At 38.6% G+C, this 19,361-nt stretch overlaps 2 protein-coding genes and 1 long non-coding RNA gene across 5 annotated transcripts in view; 1 reads left to right on the forward strand and 2 right to left on the reverse strand.

Moving 5' to 3' along the window:
- The window catches only part of LOC134744233 (putative inorganic phosphate cotransporter), a 46,303-nt gene extending 34,155 nt beyond the window's left edge, over nucleotides 1–12,148 (forward strand). For 2 of the 3 annotated variants that reach the window (XM_063677973.1, XM_063677974.1), the window contains exons 2-8: nucleotides 3,663–3,847; nucleotides 6,334–6,573; nucleotides 6,965–7,174; nucleotides 7,647–7,811; nucleotides 8,963–9,179; nucleotides 9,513–9,751; nucleotides 10,048–12,148. In XM_063677973.1, the coding sequence (XP_063534043.1) occupies nucleotides 3,663–3,847; nucleotides 6,334–6,573; nucleotides 6,965–7,174; nucleotides 7,647–7,811; nucleotides 8,963–9,179; nucleotides 9,513–9,751; nucleotides 10,048–10,230 (1,439 nt within the window). In that variant the 3' untranslated portion in view covers nucleotides 10,231–12,148. Of the gene's footprint in view, nucleotides 1–740; nucleotides 876–3,662; nucleotides 3,848–6,333; nucleotides 6,574–6,964; nucleotides 7,175–7,646; nucleotides 7,812–8,962; nucleotides 9,180–9,512; nucleotides 9,752–10,047 lie in introns of those variants that run through there. The other variant, XM_063677975.1, reaches the window with a different exon arrangement.
- The window catches only part of LOC134744254 (uncharacterized), a 120,193-nt gene continuing 102,169 nt past the window's right edge, over nucleotides 1,338–19,361 (reverse strand). The window contains exon 2 of the long non-coding RNA XR_010128071.1: nucleotides 1,338–1,568. This is a non-coding gene — a long non-coding RNA (uncharacterized LOC134744254). The remainder of the gene's footprint in view (nucleotides 1,569–19,361) is intronic.
- On the reverse strand, nucleotides 12,865–16,195 carry LOC134743894 (zinc finger matrin-type protein 5). Its single transcript, XM_063677527.1, has 3 exons — nucleotides 15,926–16,195; nucleotides 15,447–15,581; nucleotides 12,865–14,482 (listed from the first exon to the last, which is right to left on the reverse strand). The coding sequence occupies exons 1-3, from the start codon at nucleotides 16,080–16,082 to the stop codon at nucleotides 14,226–14,228; spliced, it is 549 nt and encodes a 182-aa protein (XP_063533597.1). The 5' UTR covers nucleotides 16,083–16,195; the 3' UTR covers nucleotides 12,865–14,225.

Consider the following 19,361-nt stretch of genomic DNA (forward strand, 5'->3'; position numbering starts at 1 on the left):
AAGGCGTTACTATATATTCAAAGTATCAAAATAAAGCATATTTAATCTCTGTTTACGCATAGGTAATACAGTCAGCTGCAGAGAAAAGTGTCTATACAAAGGTGCTAAGCGAATATTATAGCTAAATGTCTACTGAAACAATTAAAACGGTACCTTAGTTCTTACTTTAAGAATTAACATATTGTGCTGCATACGGGGGGTTATGTCACAAAATATATAATAATAAAAAATATTAATAGTTTATAAATAAAATGGGTGACTGCCTTGCAATTTAGCGATACGCAATTACGCATACGTATGGCGGGCATGTTAGAAACGTTTAGAAGTTAACATTGCCATATTTCATCATGGCATAGGTATGACTTGGTTCATGTCAAACTGAAGTCTTACAGCTAACAATAAGAATTATTAAGGGGCCCACTGACTATCAGTCCGCCGGACGATATAGGCCTGTCAGTTAGAACAAAAATTTGACAGTTCCGAACAACTGACAGGCCGATATCGTCCGGCGGACTGATAGTCAGTGGGCCCCTTTACACTTTCCGCCATGAGTGCTTTAACCGTCACGGATTCCTTGATGTGTGCACGCACACTTGACTAAATGTTTGCTGAATGCATTCTTGTCTGAGTCACAACAAAGCATGATAAGGACATAACCCAAATATTTTATCGTGTAAAAAGTGTTAAACTAGCTTAACGTCATACGGAAGTCTTTATATAGATAATGCAAGTTTTGTTTTAAGACGAGCATTTAAATATCAAAAGTCATTGGATTGGAAGGATTAAATGCAGATGTATTAAAACTTCTGGTATAAATTAAAGTTCAAACGAATGGTAATAAGGAATAGATAAATTGACTGCAGTCAGAGACATAGGTAATTATTTATATATGTACATTTTACATCAGGAAGACGTAACGTGGAAGTCTTATTTGAAGGTTACAATTTCGATCTAAATGCTCATATAATCACATAATTACGTTTATAAATGTTACTTAAACTAATGATACCTAGTTTTTGTCAGGTTCTGCAATAGCTTTCTAGTGATTAGCTATGCTGCTTATTACAAGAATTGTGAAATAGTAAAACTGCGTACAGTAAACACAAGGTATTTTAGAGTATTGTTTCGATTTGTCGCTTAACGGCTTAAAAACTGTACTTCTCATTATAGTAGGTAGTAATGTTGCAATATTTTACCAAGGCCTTCGCCAATAGCTATCATAAAAAAACCCGGGGAAGTGCGAGTCGGACTCGCGCACCGAGGGTTCCGTACATTACATCATTTTAACAATGTATTTTTATGCGAATCGTGAGTGAAAGGTAAATTGCGGTTTACGATTTATGACGTATTAAAAAAAAACTACTTACCAGATCTCGTTCAAACCAATTTTCGGTGGAAGTTTGCATGGTAATGTACATCATATATTTTTTTCAGTTTTATCATTCTCTTAATTTAAAAGTCACAGGGGGGGGGGGACACACTTTTTACCACTTTGAAAGTGTCTCTCGCGCAAGCTATTCAGTTTAGAAAAAAATAATATTAGAAACCTGAATATCATTTTTGAAGACCTATCCATAGATCAGTTCCAAGTATGGGAAACCCCCAAAATTTATTGTTTTATTTTTGTGTAAAAATCTTAATGCGGTTCACAGAATACATCTACTTACCAAGTTTCAACAGTATAGTTCTTATAGTTTCAGAGAAAAGTGGCTGTGACATACGGACGGACAGACAGACAGACATGACGAATCTATAAGGGTTCCGTTTTTTGCCATTTGTCTACGGAACCCTAAAAAGTATCCTTGAGGAGCCAGTAAACACTAGGTTATTCCTAAATAGGTGCATACTAGGTTAATGTAAGTCAAGTCTCAACGGGCAACGTTTTTAGTTTTACGAATCCGACATATACCTACTTACCCCCTTATTCATAAAACTTTACGGGCCCGGTTTAGTTAAATTATGTTTTATCCCTTTTTTACAAAAAGACAAACGATGCATAGCTAATTCAGGCCAATAACGCGTTTATGAATAACGCCATAGTTATTTACCCACGTTCTCAGTTACAGTTGGTCTAGGTCAACTACTTATTTGATTCTCTAGTACTATGAATACTATGAACTACTGAAGATCAGCAAGTCTTCATATGCAATGTATTTTGCAAAGGACATAAAATAAAAATTCGTTAGTCTTAGGTTATGAAGGACACAATTTTATTTTAACCCTTAAATTCATATTGTTGCCAAATGTATACAAAAGCATTAGACAGCTCACAGATTCAACAGAAAAAAAGCTTAAGTTTCTGAACGCACCTTTAAACCAAACCAAAAATAAAAAATCATGCATTTAAGGGTTAAATTGGATAACGATTAAATTATGTTTTAAACAAACTTTTAAGTTGTAGGCACCTAACCTCATCTAATATTTCATCTACTTAGCGACATCAAATAGGTCGAAATGAGTGTCGAAACACTCAAAGCTAAACGCAGATGGCGCTGCAATCGTTTAAAAACAAAACTTGTCCTTAAATATGCCAAATCCAAAGAAACACAAATCATAGACTTCTGTCATTTTTGTTGCCAGTTGGAACCAGTATACCTAATCTTTGGGTGTTTAACCTCATTCCGAGCTAGTGGCATAGTTCGGAATTACGACTTTTGTTGATGTCGTTTATGCGGGCTCAGGTAGATACCCGACATTGTTTAAACGTAGTGACATTTCTAAAATAGCGATAATTTAAAGTTCCGTCGATAGAAAACCAAATCGAAAGTACTTTGAAAATGCCCCAAAACGGCATAGGCTCCATGCAACGGCATTGATTACTAATCCACCGGACGGACGGTTTGTTTCATTCTCAATTGCTCAAAGGTTGACTGGAAGAGATCCCTTATAGGGATAAGTCCGCCTTTGTACATTGTATATATTTATGTTCTTTTATTGTGTTTGTAATCTGTCTTATGTACAATAAAGTGTTTACATACATACATACATACAATATCGGCCTGTCAGTTATTCAAAACTGTCAAATTTTTGTTCTAACTGACAGAGGCTGATATCGTCCGGCGGACTGATAATCAGTGAGCCCCTTTAGAGTTACTTGTAAATCTTGTAGTTAAGAGAGAAGTATACCACGTACTCCATTCTCCATGATTTTTAGTAGTCACATTAAAAACTAGGTTTATAGGTTTTCCTTTTTTTTCAAAATTAGCAATACAAAAAATTAGCAATAAACCAAATCAAAATCAGTCCCGAAATGAAATTTCATAGAAAAAGTACCGTTATTTCGTTAGGAATATTCTTCCCTCTTAGTTCTGTTAACTCCCGATTAATTTAAAACACAGCATATTTAATTTATTTATTTATTTATCGTATGGCAATTATATTTTACACTGTTCATTTATTAGCTAGCTTATAATCTAAATCTACAATTGTCCAAGTAGGTGATGGCTGCACTCGTTGCGGTTTTAAAATCTTCCACTGGGCCATCGTACTTTGTCAGTGGACACTCCAAGACGATATGCCGAACAGTTTGCTTTGGGCATCCGCATTCGCAGCACTCCTGATCACTCCATCCCCATTTTTATTTAATTATTTATTGTGTTACAATGAAATACTATTAACTTAGAAAATAAGTCAGTTTATCACAAAACTTTGTTTGTTTTCAGTTTTCTTTGTACCGCAGCGATGGGTGATGGCTGTGATGGGTTTCCTGGCGGTGGCCAACGCGTACACCATGCGGGTGTGTCTCAACATCGCCATTACGCAAATGGTGCGACGGAAGGCCGCCTCCACCGGCTACGATGAGGGTTCATGCCCGGCTGAGATCGAGGAAACCGCGGCCGATCCTAATGTAAGCATGTGGCAAGTTAATCTGTAATTTTGACGTTGGTTATATCCCTATACTTAGGTAGGTACACCATTCGGGTATGCCTCATCATCGCCGTAACAGACGTAGATGCTTTGTTGGGCTAATTCCGCCGGTTTTGATGAGGGTTTTTGCCGATAAGGAAGAGGTTAAGAAAACCACGCCGGGCTTTGCGATACGAATGGTAGGTATCCTACGAACTGTAATTGTATGCGCGGCAGCGGGTGCGGGACCCGCATTGCACGGCTCCACATACGTCGTCGGGGGGATCCAGCGTTTCTGATCCCCCTCCATTGTGCGGGTGTCCTGGCGCCAAGCCGGGGCTGCCGAGGGGCGCCATGGTAGAGTGTACTCGATCCCACGGCGCCCTCACAAACGGTAAAGAGGATGAAACGCCGGAGTGGGTTTAGTGGGTAGGGTCAGGTTCTCCCTCCCCTCTCGCCAGTTGAGAGGGGACAGGAGCGGCGAGTCCTACAACACCCCCCACCAATGGTGGGGGGACGGTGCGTAAAAGTATTCGTCCACTCCGTCAACAAAAAAAAAAGGAAATCCATGTACACTGAAGGCAGCTAGTAACCTGAAGACTTTGCTAGGCTTAGTGGCGGAGCTGGGTTGGTTAGAGTAGCGCTACCTCGTCTCACGCAAAAGAGGCACATTTGGATGTCGATTTGCGGAAAATGCCCAGCAAAACTAACTAACTAGCATCACCATCACGCAGTCAAGTGGTGCGTCGCGTCGGTGACCACAGGGGATACTAATATGTAAAGTTAGTATTAATATTACATTCTCTTATCCAATAAGCGGTGACGGGTTATCTTTTGAAAAAATTACACAAAATAGATCTTTACCTATAGATTACAGGAAAAAATTGCAGTCAAGCGTGAGTCGGACTTAATTACTTAATTTTTGATCCGACCCCTACGGGTTTTTTAAAGACATTTCACTCACGTTTCACATAAAAAATACATTGTTTAAATTGTGTAATGTACGGAACCCTTGAAAAGCGAGTCCGAATCGCACTTGGCCGGTTTTGAATAGTTTAGCCACTAAAACTAAAATTAGGTTAGTACCAACTCAATTATTTACCTAACTACAAATGCCTACTTATTTAGTTGTGTCATTGTTGATTGAGCTGTGGAGTGTGGGCGTCTGTGAAATTGAGGAGACATAACATATCACATTACGTTCATCGATTTTTAATTACCTTTATAGTAGATACCTACCTACCTACCTAATATATCTTCACATAATAAATAGGTTAATAGTTCCGTAACTTTATAATTATAATACTTAATTACTTTATTGAATAGCAATTACTATTAATTGATTTTAACAATTTTTATTTCAAAAACAATTAACAAAAACAAACATAATAAAACTTAACCTATAGGTAAAAAATTTGGCCTAAATCGCCGTCAATGGGCAAGGTGCCCAGAAGGCTGGCCGTATTTCCACGCTGTGTAGCGATACTAACACGCTGTGCGAAATAGTGGCCAGCCCTCTGGTCGCCCGAGGACTCTATTAGGCGCGTCGCCAAATCTTTATACAGCCGACGCGCACTTGGTCCCCATGGCCCCAAGGTTTCAACGCCAAACGCCGCAAATATGTAGTTACTTCCTAGGACGGCATATTTGCGGCGCTTGAGGCTTTTGGCCGAGGATGCCGCAACGCCAGTGGTGGCGCTGGTGCTTAGAACATGGGACGGTGCCAGGGTATCAACGCAAGTAGCATCCCAAACTAGCGGCCGACCCATGCTCCAAGGCACCAGCGTCATTCCGACAGGCCTCTTGCCGTCGTCCCTGGCCAGCCCGCTGGGCTCGAGGACTGCCGGCACTTTCGCACTGACAAGGGCCCGACGGATGACATCGTTAATACTGGCGTGGCGGGACAATCTACTGTGCATTCTACCAGCGCTCCGGACACATGAGAGGCCAATTACTATTTATTTTATGAGTCATAAATGTCATAATTGGCCAGCTTAGCCAGGACTCCGAATGTCAAAACATGATGATGAGTTCCTAGAAAGCTTTTCCAGAACTTAAGATAAGAATAGTTTTTAATAAATAATAACACAAATAATGCAGTTGGTAATATACCTATTATACCTAATAACAATTTGTAGGACTCACAAAACAAGGACTCAGCTGGTACTTAATTCGCCGGGTCCACACAGAGCGAGCATACGCGCGAGGAAATGGCCTCGCGTGTATGCTCGCTATGTGTGGACCTATACCTATTGTTTGTCTCATTACCTGCTTTTATCCTTGTCATTATTAAGATAAAGAATCCTAAATGCATCGTAATTGGTTATCTCTATGGGAGGCGGAGTTTAGCTCGCTGGTAAGGATCGAGGTAAAAAATTCTGAAGTGCTTCACCGGTAATACCTACACCGCCGCGTTAACAACCTCAGATATTTTTATAAATAAAAAAATACTAAAAGAACAAATATCATTTGTGTTTATCTTTTCAGGATTTATCTGGTTTCGACTGGAACGAAGAAACCCAAGGAATAATACTCAGCGCATTCTACTACGGCTACATAGTGACGCACTTGCCTGGAGGCATGCTAGCCGAGAGGTTCGGCGGCAAGTACTCGCTGGGCTTCGGAGTGCTGAGCACGGCCGTGTTCACCTTGCTGACGCCGTGGGCGGTCAGCATGGGGGGCGCCACTGGACTTATTGTGCTGAGGGTGCTGGAAGGTCTGGGAGAGGTAAGATTTTTTTGTATTACATAATGCCCACTTTCGTATTTTGAGCACTGTAACCTTCACGTAGATAATACCGTGGGCGATAACCATGGTTGGCGCCACTGGGCTTATTATTGTGTCAAGGGTGCTCGAAGGACTGGGAAAGGTGGACACAACTTACCTAATGTACAAACAACCGAAGAGTGCACCACAGCAAAAAAATACAATAAAGTGAATTTATAGAGTATCCTACCATAAGACTCCTTAAAGGTTGGTTTTAGATTAAGTATTCGTCCCTATACCTACCATTGCCGGAGAAATAAGAATTCTTACGAACATATTTAAGATAGATAATTTTAGGATCATAATAACACATCTTGGAGTTGGAGTTTAATAAAAGGTTTGGCCTTTTCAGGGTACCACATTCCCAGCATTAAACGCTATGCTGGCTCGCTGGGCCCCCATCACCGAGCGGGGCCGGATGGGCTCGCTAGTGTTCGGAGGGGCGCAGATCGGCAACATCGCCGGCACTTACCTTTCCGGACTCATCATGAAGGAGACTGGCGATTGGCAATCGGTGTTTTACCTCTTCGGTGCTGTTAGCATACTGTGGTTTATTCTATGGGTAAGAAGAAACCGGTTACATTACTTCTAAGAATTTGGTACGGAAACGTGAACAATACAATGGGCAAGAAAATTATGAGGTGCACTATTAGGTACCTCTTATAACAGCGGATTGCTAGGTATCATACCGAGAGAGGTGTATTTATAAAAACCTAAGATAGGTACATTTGCTTTTTGATGAATAAAAATTATAGTTACTTAGGCACTCATTTATATTATAGTGCTAATAAAATTGATTGCGAGTATCGAGATATCACAAGATGATTCCTCCTTAGTAGTTGTAAGACGATTGCGTAAAACCCAGAACATGTTTCTCTCTCCCAAAACACCTTCGGTGTTGTATTGCCTTATAGTTTTAGTATCAATTCATGTGACCCCACCACATGGGGTACTGTTTATTTCCTTGTATACAGCATACAGACATAAAGAATGATCAGAACTACCTATATAAGCAAAGTGAATTTTTTTAACAGTCGGTGCTCTGCTATAACGACCCCGAGTCCCACCCCTTCATTTCCGATAAGGAGAAGAAATATCTAGAGGAGGCGCTGGGCAGCCACCGAAACAGTCAGCCCTCAGCCATCCCGTGGAAGGCCATCTTCATGTCTGTGCCGTTGTGGGCCCTTGTTTGTGCCCAGGTGAGTTAACAAACAGGTCAACTACTTACTACATAATTGTCTTTAATGAAGACTATTCAGGATTTACCTCTTCATGCTCTTTAGCTGTTTATCTTAACCAGTGGCGTCTTAGAGTATCAATAGTCTCGATCAATTGCTGTTACTACAACACATTAACGCTTGACTAAATAGATAGGAACTCCATATGTTAATTTAATTTCGACATTTAACTTTTGTGATTCTTGGTAGGCCATTAATTACGCAAAATATATGTGCATATTCGAGTAGGTATTTATTAGGTACACCGGTAAAATTACCATTATGAAAATTTATGGTGTAGGAAAGTAATATTTCTCACGATAAGGAAGCAACACACATTTGCATAGCTGCTAGGTGACGGTCAATAGAATTATTCGAATATAAGTAGATATATTACTTTAATAGTATATTATAGTATATATTATCTTATTGGCTACAATAGTCCTGTCAGTGATGATAGACCGATCCCAATAGAGCGTGGCACGACCATTTTCGAGAACTGGCGCAGGTGAGTACTTGTAGTAGGTCACTTTGCGGTCCACAAGGCCGAATAGGAGAGCAAGCTGCTGGTGAATAATTCTGGCTACGAGATTTATCTTATTATTATTATTTGAACTGCTGGGCAAATGACTCCCCCAATTTCTCCAAAGATCTCTGTCCACTGTCCAGTGCTATGGCCACTCCTTTAAGAAGGAGTCCAGTTCATCCCGCCATCGCCGGCAGGGTATGCCAGATCCCCGATTTGAGTTTTCGGGCTCCAACTTTGAAGTGATTTTGCCCCGGCATTTGGCATTCGGCAGACGTGACCAGCCCAGTCCCATTATAGCTTGGGTGCCTTCCGAGCTACATCGGCGATTTGGGTCTTCGAGCGTAGCGTGGTATTCCGGACTCGATCCAGCAATTTGACATTATCTTATCTTATTATAGTAGAAATATGTTAAACCTAATGTCGTTCGGAAGTTCCTCTTCTTCCCGTAAACTCGGCTACTTAAGCATTTCTATCCAAACCACCACATAAAATGAAGCGATGCTAATCATGACTTCAAACAAACATTTGCAACGTATGTTTGTAACGTACAAACATGAAAATCCACCCCTAGTTGACTCCATCAGACGTCCTTGCCACGTTACAGATCGGCCATGACTACGGTTACTTCACGATGGTGACGGACCTGCCCAAATACATGACCGGCGTGCTGAAGTTCGACATCCACCGCACGGGGACGCTGGCGGCGCTCCCGTACGCGGTCATGTGGATATGCTCCATCGTGTTCGGCTGGATGTGCGACAAGATCGTCAAGCACAACTGGATGACGGTTACTAATGCCAGGAAAACGTTTACAACGATAGGTGAGAACTCTTCAAGGTTCAATTATCTAACATAAAGTTTTCGAGCCGATACTGGCTCTTCAAGCAATGCAATCATATTTTATGTTAACTGTTGGCGACACCCGAAAGAATAGGTAATATGTAAGAATTATCATCAATTATCGATAAATGATAAAAGAAAGGTCGTGATGAGATGTTCTTTGTATCTAAGGGCCAACTGTTAATGCAACAGTTACAGCGGATTCTGACTTCTTCTGTCACATGCTTGTTATTCTTTGTTATTATACATTTTTTTCAAAACAATCCCTATATGTAGTTGTATACTCGTATTAATTGATGATTGTTAATTTTCAGCGTCAGTAGGCCCAGGAATCTGCATGATCCTGGCCTCATACTCCGGCTGCGACACGTCGACCGTGGTGATCCTGTTCACCGCCTCCATGGCCCTTATGGGGGCCTTCTACCCTGGCATGAAGGTCAACGCGCTAGACCTGAGCTCCAACTACGCGGGCACCATTATGGCCATTGTGAATGGCATCGGGGCGATCACAGGCATCATTGCTCCGTATTTAGTGGGGTTGCTGACGCCTGATGTGAGTACCGTTTCGTTGCGGAGGTGATATTACCAGGATATTGCAGTCAAAATATTAATAAAATCCTTGACTGCCCTGAAATAAACATTATTTCCGTTAAGTTACATAATTAGGTACTACAATGCTAGGTAAATCAGTGCTTCTTTGCAGTTGAACAAATGCATAATACCTATAAAGTGAAAAGATAATCCTCCGTGGTTCACTAAAACATAAATATTTATTTTTAGGCTCAGAGCATTCTACACATCCAAATCCATCCAAATGCATCCACTATAAAAATACTTCTTTTTTTTCAGAGCACCTTAGTGCAATGGCGCCTTGTATTCTGGATAACCCTCGCCGTGTTCATCGTGACGAACCTGGTATTCGTGGCGTGGGCCTCCGGCGACGAGCAGTGGTGGAACGTCGCCGCCCAGGACCCTCGGAAGCAGCAGGAGGCCGAGATGACGCGATCCGTCAACGCGGAGATCAAATTGTAACTGTGGGATGCACGAATATGAGAGAATTCACTGTATGTGTATTACCTACATGTAATGCACTAATAACCGAATTTAAGACGTTAACGTCAAAAATTAACCGCTTGGCACCTACCCGTCGCCGGCTGATGAAAAAGTGAGAAAAATATAATTTCACTTTTATATCATCTGTGTCAATATAATATAAATATAGGTCATTGAAAAAAGCGACAGACAGTTAAAGTACTAACGACATGAACGTGCATAGACAAAATAGTGACGTAATGTAGCCAACAATGGTGCAAAAAATAAAATATGATTAATGGAGAACATGAGCAGCTATTGAAATGTCGGTGGATTACTTTTCTAGGTACCGACCGGCATTCGAACAGTACGGCTACCACCAGTTTGACACTGACATATTCGCTAGCGTGTAGTGAATATGTCAGTTTGACACTGCTAAGGCAGTCGTGGTAAGGCTACTGGGCCCTTAGGACTGATTGAATATGAGTGTTAAGAGAACTAACTAATGTACCTATATAGCGGTTACGTAAAGTACATATTTAAATTAAACTTTATAGGATTTTTATATTATATGAATTGACAACATCGAGACTTTAGCTAAAGCAGCTTTCTGAAGAGGAAATTGACAAATTTGTGGACAGTTAAAACAAAAACAAATAAGCTGAATTTGTGATTACGCATGATATTTATGTCGTCTACTTAGTTAATGATTACTACCTAGCTAATAGGGAAATATAGCGTTAAATGATAGATAAGGTTTATTAGGGATTTTTTCTAAATATTGTAATCCACAGCCAGTGTAGTGTAGTGTGTAGTACCTAATTTAAAATAGAGACATCCAAAATATCATATTATTCTTATTAGAAAAATATTTTTAGACGAGTCGAATAGAAATAAATAATAAGTCGTGTCGTTCTTAAGTAGTACAGAATGATGTTCTTAGTAATGCTATTTAGTTTTTACCTTAGCAGCTTGAAAAACCATAGGTAATTTAACTTTGCTGATAGCAAACACCATAATACAAAACCGTATTTTGCTTAGCTACTGTGCGCGTGCGCGTGCGCAGTTATGACAACAATATTGGGGTGGTTGACTGGTAGAGAATGCCTTTAGGCATTAAGTCCGCCATTTGTACTTTATTTGTTATATTGTGCAATAAAGTTTAAAATAAAAAAATAAAATATTAGAGTCTGGCTAATGAAAGTTAAACCTGAAAAAACGCGGCAATTTCAAAAACTCTGTAGCAGGCAGCTCTTTGATTACATAATATTTGTACTTTTTATGATTTCTAGAATATGAAGATTATAAAAAGTATAAGTAAAGGAGGCCTGTGCCCAGCAGTGGGACGTATATAGGCTGAAATATTATTATTATATTATTATAAAAAGTATAAAAGTTATGCAATCTTTGTAATCAAAGAGCCGCCTGCTACAGATTTTTTGAAATTGCCGCGTTTTTTCAGGTTCAACTTTCATTAGCCAGACTACTCACGCGGTTTGTCATTTCATAGTACGCGGTATTTTTAAGATTGCATATTTTTGAAAATTCTTTCAAAAATGACGTGGTAAAAAGATTGGATTGTACCAAAGGAGACCGTAACCTTGTGACTTTGAGTTTCTCGCTACGCTCGTGAATCTGTTAAAGAATTTTACATTTGATCGGGACTTGAAATCCTCTCTCGCACCCAAAACCATCTTTGCTCTCTTGTTTCAAAAGCAATTACTGTTATATTATGAAGTAAATAAAAGTAAGTTAACATCCACCTGTTTCATAACTCATAATATGAAGTATTTTGTAATTGTAATATTAAGTGTTTCTTTCCTAATTGTTGTAAATATAGGTAATCTAAGTTATATCTTAATTAGGACTGTTATAAAACATTTCTTAAGAGTATTGTATAGTATAGTTGAAGGGTACACGGAAAGAACATGTCTAGTCACTTTTTTCGGAAAATGAGATTTTCATTTCAAAAGCTCTTAATGAACTATTAGTTATATCTTTTGCTACCACTGTATAATATATGTAACAAAACTTTTTTTTTGTTAAAAAAGACTTGGTCACGGAATTACCATACATTTTGACTTGGTTCCAAATTTTAAAACCGCGATTACTCATAATGTTACTAAAGTAACTAGACATGTTCTTTCCGTGTACCCTTCAGTTGTATTGTATTGAATGTACCTATATGTATTTGTAAAAAACAAGTATTATGATCGTGTACATGATACTGAGGTACAATCAGCTAATAGGTATAAATATAAGTTTCCTATAGGTATGCAGGCATGCAGGGGTGCATTTTACGGACTGTACTGTACACGGGTTGCTGTCTTACTAGATGCGATTCGCACGTCGCTTTGATGTTTGAGCGAGACAACGCTATACGCGCATTATTATATAGCGACATCCCGCTCGTACATCGGAGCGACGTGCGAATCGCATCCAGTGTGATAACCGGCGTCTTAGACAAAGATCTGTTTAAATTAGGACCACAATTTGGATTTTAATGTGTTTTAATGTATATTAACAAAGGCACTTTTACATTATGTATGTACCTACCAACGGTTTTGTTTACAAACTTAAGAAAATGTATCACTTAAGGGCTGTGAACATCTTTGATTAAGGTATTTTCTAAAAAATTGCCCTCAAAGTGCATTTGTGCCATTGTATAGGTATTATTTTATACGAATGAGTGAGATGTTCAAACAAAAAGATAAGACAAAAGTACAATATCAAGATTAATTTGTTAAATAAAAACAATGCTTGAATTTATTGAAGTTTTATTACCCAAAGTTATACCCAAAAAAAAGGATGAGTATAGATTTTTTGGTTCTTATTTACTGCCAAGTTGGTTTGACCAACTATAATTTGTCTAGTTTGTGTTTACAAATAAAAATAATTCAATTTTATTCTATAATAATACGGATTAATTATTCACAGTTTTCTCCACATTTCTTTCTCAGAAATATGGCAAGCAGAATTTGTAATATAAGTAAATTGCGCATGATGAATAAGCTACGTTATATCGTAAATATTTTATGGCTATGCGATACATATAGAAATTTTATCACGCAACAATGGAGGCATACTATATTTTTCTTGCGATTTTTATATTATTAAGCATACAACAGGTATGACTTTCTTTTACACACTACATATTTAGGTAAGTTAGTACCTACAACAATATTTTTAGCTTACAAAAAATATATAAGTAACTTTGAAACGAAACAAATTATTTTATCAAACATTTTGAAAGATGTTGGTTGTGAATGCCGAAGACGCTTTTTCTTTATTAATATGACATCAATTTGAAGGTAAATATTTTATAACATTATAATAAATCAATTCACCATTTTAACTCATTCATTCATTCGTCATTTTTAACTCTTGTTGTAGAGTAAGCGGTGTCATGTCTCACATAGAATGAGCAATGCTCCAATTCAAATAGGTACCTAAATAAAACATTTTTTTCAGTATAATGCAATAAGATATGAAGTACCAAAAGAGTTTCGATTTATAAACTATGTACAAACTGAGTATTATCTACCAAAGAAACAAACAATACCATGGAAAAGGAGAATGTATTCAAGAAGACGTTTTCTGTAATAAGTCTTATTAGATGTGGCATGACTGTCATAAAAGTATATTTTTACTTTAATTGGAACTACATAATTTTACCTAACCACACTGGCATCGCCTTCTAGCCGCAAACCCACTGCTGCGCACGGTCCAGCTATGCGCGTGGGTACAAAAACGCATTGTATTCAAAATGTAGGTGTTGAAACATCCACAGCGGTGCACAAGCACGCTACGTATGGACTGATATCACTCATATACGCGTGACCTGTTCCGAAGTGCCCCCTATGCACATGCTGAACTACAAACGACTAAAAACAATCATCCTCTTGATTGTGGTGATAAAATGTTGTGGAATGGCCAATGCTAAAGTATTCACATAACATAACTGTCTTGAGTGGGGATAACAAAATGTCCATTCGTTATCCCCACTCATTAACTTCAGAATTGTAAAACTCTCCCAAATTCACTCTTCTTACACTCGGGGGCAAAGTGCCATAACTTTCAAACGTTTCATTGTAAGTCCAGGGGAAAATGTGGGTCAGTCCATTCTTATCATAAATTATAGTGTTGCTGTCTGACTCACTGCGTTTTGATGATTTTTCAGTTTGCAGCTTTTTGTACAGATCTTCAAGTGATGGTTGGAGAGGATTTGTTTGTTTATGTTTCTTTGATGCAACTGTAAGATGAGATACATAACATTACAATAGCATGTAAAACAATAAAAGTATATTAACCTAAGGCCCAAGGTCCTACATACAGTACCTCTTCAGTTCGATGAAATTTAAACCCTATTCAACTGGAACAGACGCTTTTGCTTTGTTTCGTTCAATTTTCCAACAACGCAAAATCAACTCTATTTACTACACTATAGGTTCAAATTTCAGTGGCAAATTTTGGATTTTTCATTTGTATGGCTGGGCCTTATGAGGTTAAAGTTACATAAATTCTAACTGGTGCTAGTCATACTAACACTACATAGTTACTTATATTAACCAAGTGAGCAGCTTTACTAAGCTATTGTTAATAACAAAGGCAAAACTTTGACATTTGTGAGTAGGTCATAACATATTTCCTATGAAAACCTGCCAATTGTGAGTCTGACTAGTCATTGGAGCATTATATACTTGAGTATAACAAATTTATTAGAACATTTCCTTTTTTGAGTCAGAATCATTGTTAGCCAATTTATTTAGAAACAAAATACATAAATTAAATAAATAAATGTGCTTGACAGATACAAGTTTTAATATTTAAATCTACCAAAATACCAATAATATAAATTCAATATTTAAAACCTATAACACAACACTTATTTTATTGACCTAAATATGATTATAACAAGGTAGACATTTAAATGAATAAAAACCATCTGTCAACACACAAACTAAAGAAGAATGTAGCACTTTCCTAGTCACATCCTAAAACCAATGTGGTAACTGCTAAAAATCAGTAGTGTCGAACCAAGCTAACTCTACATGGCATTTGCAATGACAAAGTGTGGCGATGCCATCAATCATATCAAATTTCTATGAAATATGGCATTAATAAGGAGACTCTTTCACTTTGTTCCATTCAAGTCGGTACAAAGTTAGCTTGGATGGACTCTATGAGTTTACTAAAGTTCAAATAATGTTATATACCAATTTCCTTCAGCATCTGTAACTGTTCCGGGAAGTAGTGTGAGAAGCGACAAATGCTACCAAACTGACATTCTCCCCTCAGAAACCGACTGCATGGTTTCTTCATACTTTCTTCTTCCAGGATAGTCTTCGGTTCTGAAATTATATAAAATTAAACATAATATCACAATCAATAAACATAATTCTAAATAACAAATATTTCTTACCAGACCTGCTAGCATGAGTTGCGTTCTCGCGCGCGACTCCATACATCTTGCGCGACTTCAAGTATGGACTCGAGCGCGAGAACGCAACTCATGCTGGACGGTAGACGGTCAACTTGTAAATTAAATATATTTCAACTTTGTTGCATCACTTGCATCATAGCTAACAAACAATGACATTTACATAACAAATTAGCAAATGTGTCTTGGTTACATGAAATAAATGTATTGAATTGAATTGAATTGAAAGGACCAAAATATCACATAAGTATTTACCTTTATATTGTTGATAATGTTCTTGAACTAGTTTTTGATGTAACAGCCCTTTATTGTGCGTTTTCACGATTGCCGGCGTAGCAACCATGGTCTTGTCACAATATTCACAGTGATAGCGTTTACCCATGTTTTGGTACGGTAATTGTAATTCCTTCATTAATGCTTCACGAAACTCTTAAAAATGTTATATGTAAATTACATGTTTATTTTAATTTACTTTCAAGAAAACATTGTTTATTTACTATAGGTTTCAAATACGGCAATACAGCAAATATCATAAAATGCCATCTATCACATTGACAATATTGACATTGACAGTTAAACTGTTAAAGGTAAATAAATGGGCTCCACAGACCTCTTGAAGCATTTTATAGAAACTCATTTGAAAGCGCCATCTCTGATTTGCATCCGATTTTACTATGTAGATATGTGTTCGTGTCACATCAAAATATGCACCAGTATGTGTACTTTCGACCTACAAAATATTAGGTCTACTTAGGCGGTTTACAAGTAAATTTTTTGTTTGATTTCTTGTAACTTACTTATTATAGTTTTTTTTTTACTAGATATCAACCCAAATATTGACTTGTAAGCCGCCCAAATAGACCTAAATATTGTGTAAAAAAAGTTTTAAAAGAATGAAATCAAAACAAAAACATAGGTATGTATAATCGCACTTAAACTATCGTGAGACATATTTCAACATATTTATCAGTACGGTTTTTTCTCACTATCCGAAACAAAGAAACCAAACAAATAAAAACCAAGAAAACCGAAACAAGAAAGAATAAGAATCCGAAACATGTCGCTAAAAGCGACTAAAACCGTACTGATAAATATAGGTATGTCAAACCAAATTTTCAGTAAATAAGAACAAAAAAAACCGGCCAAGTGCGAGTCGCACTCGCCCACCGAGGGTTCCGTACTTTTTAGTATTTGTTGCGGCAACAGAAATACATCATCTGTAAAAATTTCAACTGTCTAGCTAGAAGCTAGAACCCTAAATAATAAACGATACTCATCCTTTTCTTTTAGGTGCTAGTACTAGCGTAAGACAAAGATAGTGTTATTCTCTCTATGTTTCAAATGAGAGTCCTTTGAAAAACTATACTTAATAGTAAAGCAACGATTTGTATTATGTTTATTGTTTTCAATTTGGTTTAGGTACAAGATAGTAATAGACTAGGTGATCAGCACTCGCAGCGAAAAATAACTTTGCTCTCTTGATGACCTATTTAGGATAGGAAATTTGGAAGGAAAGCTTCATTACAGGAGGTGAAATAGGTAAGTCAAGTAAATATTACTGATTTGCTCGGACGATAACTTTAATATACCGACATATAATAATTAAGTTTTCTAACTAGGCACTTACCATCTCATCATCATCATCATGTCAGCCGATAGACGTCCACTGCTGGACATAGGCCTCCCCCAAGGCTCGCCACTCCGACCGATCCTGTGCCGCTCGCAACCACCGAATTCCCGCGACCTTCACCAGGTCGTCGCTCCATCTCGTTGGAGGCCTACCGGCAGTTCGTCTTCCGGTACGCGGACGCCACTCCAGAACCTTCCGGCCCCACCGGCCATCAGTTCTGCGAGCAATGTGCCCCGCCCACTGCCACTTAAGGTTTGCAATTCTGCGAGCTATGTCGGTGACCCTAGTTCTACTGCGGATATCATCATTTCTGACTCTATCACGCAGAGAAACCCCGAGCATAGCTCTCTCCATTGCCCTTTGCGTGACCTTGAGCCTTCTTATGAGGCCCATTGTTTTCGCCCACGTCTCAGATCCGTATGTCATCACTGGCAACACACACTGGTCAAAGACTTTTGACTTAAGACACTGCGGCAATTTGGACGAAAAGATACTGTGGAGCTTCCCGAACGCTGCCCAACCGAGTCGGATTCGACGAGTGACCTCTTTCTCGAAGTTGGACCTACCTAACTGGACTGTTTGTCCTAGGTACACATAATCGTCAAAAACTTCGAGCGCAGAGCCTCGGATTAATACGGGAGTTGACACAACATGGACGTTAGACATGATCTTCGTCTTGTCCATGTTCATTTTCAGACCAACTCGTTCAGATACTCTGCTGAGATCAGCGAGCATCGCACTGAGGTCCTCCATGGTCTCAGCCGTGACTACGATATCATCGGTAAACCGAAGGTGAGTGATGTACTCGCCATTTACATTGATGCCTCGTCCTTTCCAGTCCAGAACCTTGAAGGCATCCTCCAATGCAGCGGTGAACAGCTTTGGGGAGATTACATCTCCTTGTCTGACTCCCCGCTGCAATGGAATAGGCTTCGAGCTCTGGCCCTGTAGTCGGACGGACATGGTGGCGTTTTCGTACAAACACTTCAGCACTTCGATATACCGGTAGTCAATTTGGCACCTTTGGAGAGACTGCAGCACAGCCCAAGTCTCGATCGAATCGAAGGCTTTCTCGTAGTCCACAAATGCAAGGCAAAGGGGGAGGTTATACTCCTCAGTCTTCTGTATAACCTACCGCAACGCATGTATGTGGTCTACGGTACTATAGCCTTTACGGAAACCTGCTTGTTCGGGAGGCTGGAAGTCGTCAAACCTGCGTGCGAGACGGTTCGTGATGACTCTCGAAAACAGCTTGTAAACATGGCTCAGAAGTGAGATGGGTCTATAATTCTTCAGCAAGGTGTTATCACCTTTTTTGAACTTAACCATCTACTTACCTGATAAACCTAAATTTTAGTAGTAGTCTGAATCTACTGCGCCTTGAATGTAAATAAATCTTCTTATTAATGTCGTTGTTATCGTTCACGTAAAGTGCCTAAGCCTATTTTAGGTGGAACTAATCTTTTATTTTTAAAAATAAACAAAACTGCATTCATAGATAAAAAATTAAAAATCTTCTATGATAGCTGCACACAATATAATTTTACAAAAACCATAACAGAAAGAAAAAATTACACTAGCAAATAAAATTAAATTACAAAAAAGTACCATAATAAAAATGAGACAGAAATGAGTAGGTACAGAAGTAAAATTATGTACAAACTGTGTGCGTTGCAGCAGGACAAAAGGGTCACGGCTCAGTTATACGCTTCGCTCTTTCGAGCAAAGCACTGATTTTCTACCGGAACCATAAGCATAAATTTTAGGTCTGTGACCGGAACCCAGGTCACAACAGATAATATAATTATTTACGATGTACTTACGTAAGTCGGAATGAATGAGGGCTATCGTTTTTTTGCTCACCAGTTGGCGCCTCTGTTGATGTTGGTCCAAAAGACTAGATATGGATGGTATGGTATAGAAAGGATGCCAATCTGTTAGGCAGAATTGTTACAAAAGTGACCGCTTTCAGCTTTAAATAATAGTTCCTAATCTCTCCGGTGGCGCTAGTTAGGCTCTGGGACATGAGTATAACATGAACCATATAAAAATAAAAAATAA

This window comes from Cydia strobilella, chromosome 9 (genome assembly GCF_947568885.1).
Source record: "Cydia strobilella chromosome 9, ilCydStro3.1, whole genome shotgun sequence".
NCBI classification, from domain to species: Eukaryota; Metazoa; Arthropoda; class Insecta; order Lepidoptera; family Tortricidae; genus Cydia; species Cydia strobilella.

Bases quoted from the DNA above. Each gene is read 5' to 3' on its own strand.
- LOC134743894 (XM_063677527.1), bottom strand. From the start codon at position 16,082: ATGAAGGAATTACAATTACCGTACCAAAACATGGGTAAACGCTATCAC. The intron at 15,582-15,925 runs GTAAATACTTAT...ATATAATTTCAG, and splicing joins ACATTATCAACAATATAAAG to AACCGAAGACTATCCTGGAA. The intron at 14,483-15,446 runs GTATATAACATT...CTCATCTTACAG, and splicing joins ACAGATGCTGAAGGAAATTG to TTGCATCAAAGAAACATAAA.